Source organism: Sceloporus occidentalis, unplaced genomic scaffold, assembly GCF_023333645.1.
Source record: "Sceloporus occidentalis isolate IW3139 unplaced genomic scaffold, rSceOcc1.0.p SCAF_3, whole genome shotgun sequence".
Taxonomy (NCBI): Eukaryota; Metazoa; Chordata; class Lepidosauria; order Squamata; family Phrynosomatidae; genus Sceloporus; species Sceloporus occidentalis.
Window position 1 is genome coordinate 183,594,116 of NW_028316983.1, and position 4,371 is coordinate 183,598,486.

At 39.8% G+C, this 4,371-nt stretch overlaps 1 protein-coding gene across 7 annotated transcripts in view; it reads left to right on the forward strand.

The window, feature by feature from the left end:
* Positions 1–4,183, forward strand: part of PPP4R1 (protein phosphatase 4 regulatory subunit 1) — a 57,193-nt gene extending 53,010 nt beyond the window's left edge. For all 7 annotated transcript variants that reach the window (XM_089517032.1, XM_089517034.1, XM_089517033.1 and 4 more), the window contains one exon: positions 818–4,183. In XM_089517032.1, coding sequence (XP_089373158.1) covers positions 818–981 — 164 coding nt within the window. In that variant the 3' untranslated portion in view covers positions 982–4,183. The remainder of the gene's footprint in view (positions 1–817) is intronic.
* Positions 4,184–4,371: the final 188 nt, after the last annotated feature.

The following is a 4,371-nucleotide window of genomic DNA, read 5'->3' on the forward strand; positions in this document are numbered from 1 at the left end:
CTGGTCAATCTTTGTAGTGGAGAGGATTTCATGCTGGCCCTGTTAAAGGTATAATCAGCACCTTGTACTGAGCCAGGATGAAACAGGAGTATGAACTTTATTATTTATATTTGCAGCCTCCCTTTCGTTCGGTGAGCTCCAGGCACTGTATATGACTTCTCCCTCTCCCTACCTTAGTTTCACAACAACTGTCTGTGACAGGTCAGGCTGAGATAGATTGACTGGTCCAGTTTCAACAAGGTGGTGTCATGGCTCAGTAAGACTTGAACCTGGATGTTCCAAGTCTCAGCCCAACTCTCTTAACCATCACTCCACACTTACTAGGTGTTCTCCACAACTCACCTGTTATGGTCACTTCATCTGCCAAAGTACAACACTAAGAATTTAATGGGGGAACTGGATTCTTAAATATCTTGCATTGAATTTGGAAATTAATGGAACAGAATTTTAGTATACATTTTTTGTATGCTAAAAATTGTTGGTTTGGATTGTTTCCAGTGATACTAGTGCAAAATTCCTTTGCTCATTTTTTACCAGTTAACACCCATTGGAGTTTTTGTGACACAGATCTTGATGTTCATGAGTCGTCCTCCACTTTCTGGAAGGGGTTTGGGGAATGCTAGTACTCCAGAGGGAAAGGGGACAGAATACAGTAATAGACTGTGTAAGCTGCATTTCACTTGCACAATCATTTTGGCTTTGTTTAGTATAGATGTGCTCTGTGTTTTGCACCCTGATTTGCACTTTGCATGTGGGGTCTGACATTTTAATTGTGATGCTTCTTTTCTCTCCCCTCCCCCCTTTTCTCCTTGCACAGAATATTTCCTAATGTGTGTCAATTCCCATCAAGAAGCGGTGGAACAGACAATCGTGGCCCTCCAGATGGATAATGACAATGATGTAAAATATTTTGCAAGTATCCACCCGGCCAGTACCAAAATTGCAGATGATGCTATGAGCACAGCCTCTTCGACTTACTAAAGTACACGCTGAATGTTTCTTTAATTTTAATAAAAAAACAAAAGCATTACAAAATCGCAGGCAATCCTCAAGTGCTCCTAAAATGGATGACCGAAACCTCTTTTTTATGGAGGACAGAATCTCTTGCCAGACTTTGACTTCACTTGGATTTTATCTGAACCTGAGACCAAGAATTTAGAGTCAAGAGAAAAATAAATAAACATTACCTGTTGAATCTTGACTCTAGAAAAACTTTGCTCAGAGGATTGTATTTGCCACCGGAGCCTTAAATCTTCTGTCTTCCTGAATATGTGAAACTTGAATTGGCGGAGCATTTTCAGTATAGAAGGGAAGTGATTCCCAGAGATTGGTATTTGTTACCTCCTGAGGAGTTAACTTAGCAAGCTGTTTTTTCCCTTTAGGAACTGATAGCAGAAATTTTCATAGCCTGTAAAAGATGATTTTGTACCAAGAAGCAAGAGACACCTCCAGTATTAGCTATTAAAGTTTTTATCCTTGAAAATACTTAATTTGTGTGCAGCTGGGCACATCCTTAAGTGTGAATAGTTTTGATGTATGTAAATGAGGGAAAAGTAGAGATTTGGTGTTTGGGTTTTTTTCACCTTAAGGGCTCAGTGCTAACACTAAACTGGAATCTTGATTTTAATCCTTAAAACACAGCATATTGCTGTACCCATTAGCAGAAATTTCCGCTGAGTACCTGTGTCCTAATGTATGTGTTTTTCATGCTGGTCATGACCTGAAGGAAACCTATTAGCACATGTACTTCAAGTCAGGTATTTTTAACTTGATCATGATCAGCTCTGAGGTGCAACTTTTTCATCATACAGTGTACATATCTGTGATCACTCTCAGGAGTGCTGCAGTCTTTAATCATGCTGTTTCAAACTGTTGTGTTGAAATGTTCTGTCGTCCAAATAAAAAAAATATTAATAAGAGTGAATGAAATCTTCTCTTAGTATCATGTAAAAGCTTGAACATATGGAATGCTTTTAATCTAGTCTCCTTTTGCTGTTGTTATGATGCTATGGTGCCCAAGATGCTATAGTTACATTAGCATCATGGTGTCACAGTGTTTTGATGTCAGTTCATTTTTTCCTAAATAGGACAGCTGAATCTAGTTCCTCTCAAACTACAGGGATGAAAATACAGGCTGAAAATCCAACCCACGATTCAGAATGAGGGTGGGGAGAACGAGTTCATCCTCAGTTGGGGAATTGATCCTTCTCCTCCTGTGTGTACACACACACAAGTGTATATATGTATGTGTAGCAGGCCCACGCATACCTTGTTACAGAGAGATGATGACTAGTTAAAATATTGCTTAGAAGTAGCTGACAATGCCACATTGTAAATCCTTAGACTGTGGTCTGGCCTTCATGCTGTCTTATTCCTTTTCAGAGAACTTCACTAGCCATCAGACTCGCTAGTCTGTACTCCCCATTAAATATACAGACTCCTCTCATGCCATGTATTGATGCATGCATGCACACACTCATGCTTAATCTCAGTATGCATTGATTCAAATAAAGCCTTTACATCAGGTTGGCAGTCTGGGAAACTGAGCCAGGTAAAAAAGTGTCTATCACCAGGTGCATAAAATTTTCTGCAAATCTGAACATCAAGCAAATTTCAGGTTGTCTTGACTGTAACCAGTATTAAAAATTGACCCAACTGAAAGTTGATATATCACTCATGCTCTGGTTCAGGCAGAAGACTAGAATATAAAGTGTGTTGGGGTGTAAGAACATTGTGACATTTGATGTCCTGGCTCTGGCTTTCATGAAGCCTCTTGATATTTTATGCCAGCTGCACAGCCTTAAAATCCTATTGTTAATCCCCATTAATGTAGCACCATTTAATCAACTGGATTTGCCATTGAATTAATTGGATTTGCCCAACAACTGATTGCGATTTCATTCTAGGTTATGCTAACCAGAGTACCACTAACCCTTAGTGCAGAGTGAAGAAAATATGTCTACCCTCCCAATAATGCCAGCTGGTATGGCCAATTACAAGAGATAATGGACTTTGCAGTCCAGCAACACATTGGAGGGTCGCTAGTTGACAACTGGCGCCCTACTGCTTTCTTTTGCCTTCTAACTATTTTGTCACAGTGTATTGTAAAGGCCATACATTTGTTGTGTTCAAATGTTCTTTTAGCATTCTTATCAGCAGGCTTATTTTAGCGGTAAGCTCTATGAATGGCTTGGAGCTGGTTGGTTTTTAAATATCTTATTACATTTAACATATATACATATACATATATACATATATATATATATATATATTACATTTAGCACCTGCTTTTACATGGGGTTGCAGTGGTCTACCCAAGGGACTGAATGGGTCTATATTTTTTTCAGCAATATTACAGCATGTAACCATTCCCAGTATCACTATGCTTTTCTTACAGACCAGTATGACCTACATATCTATTTGTAGGTTCATGCAGCTTTCTGGAACTTTTTTTAATGGTTTTCCCCACAGAATGGAAAGAATAAAAGACAGAATTATGAATTTTGCTGTGTTCAACTAATTTCTTTCTTGTAAGGCTGTTTTCCCATTACCTGGCTTCTACTGGAAAAATCCTTTGATGATGTTACCCTTCTAATCTTTTTTTTGGTGCTCAAGCTGGGGGGGGGGGGGCAAGAAATTGTTCAAGGGCCAGGGTGGTGCTGGCAGCAGCTTGCCCTCCTCCTCTTGGTTGAGAATAGCCTCAGCTCATGCCTCCCTTTCCTGCCTTACTCCCCAGGCAGCTGTCAGTTTAAGCCTTCCACTTTCTGCCTCCTAGGACAATGACACTGCTGCAGCAATCACCTGTGTCAACATCCAGACTGGTGACAAGAAGTGTCATGATGGCCAAGCAGACTAAAAGGAGAATAATCTGCTGCTGCTGCTGTTACTACCAGGCTGGCCTTGCCACAGCGGCACAGATCTCCTTTAGGGTTGTCTTCCTTTTTGAGATGAGGAGGATGGCATTGAAGGAAATCTCTGCAGCAATGTCATCCTAGGAGGGGTCCAGTGGAGGAGATGACGCAGAGGTGTTGTGGTGCCAGGACAGGAAAGGGAGGTACAGGCATCACCTCTGCATTGTCTGTTTCTTCAGTCACTGTAGAAGTGTTGTTATAAAACAGTATTTGTTTTGAAAATGAAATGGTTTCTCATTAATGGTGAAGAATGTCCAGAGGGTGTTATTATTATATAAAATGTTAAAATATGAATATACATAAATGTGGAAAGAAAAATATGCACACTAAACAAAATATTTTTATTCACATACTACAATCTGGGGGCAGGAGTTTTACAACACTCCTATGTAGATGTAAAGAGGGTCACGGGGATTAAACATTTGAGAATCACTGAACTATGCTGTGTACTTTTTTTAAA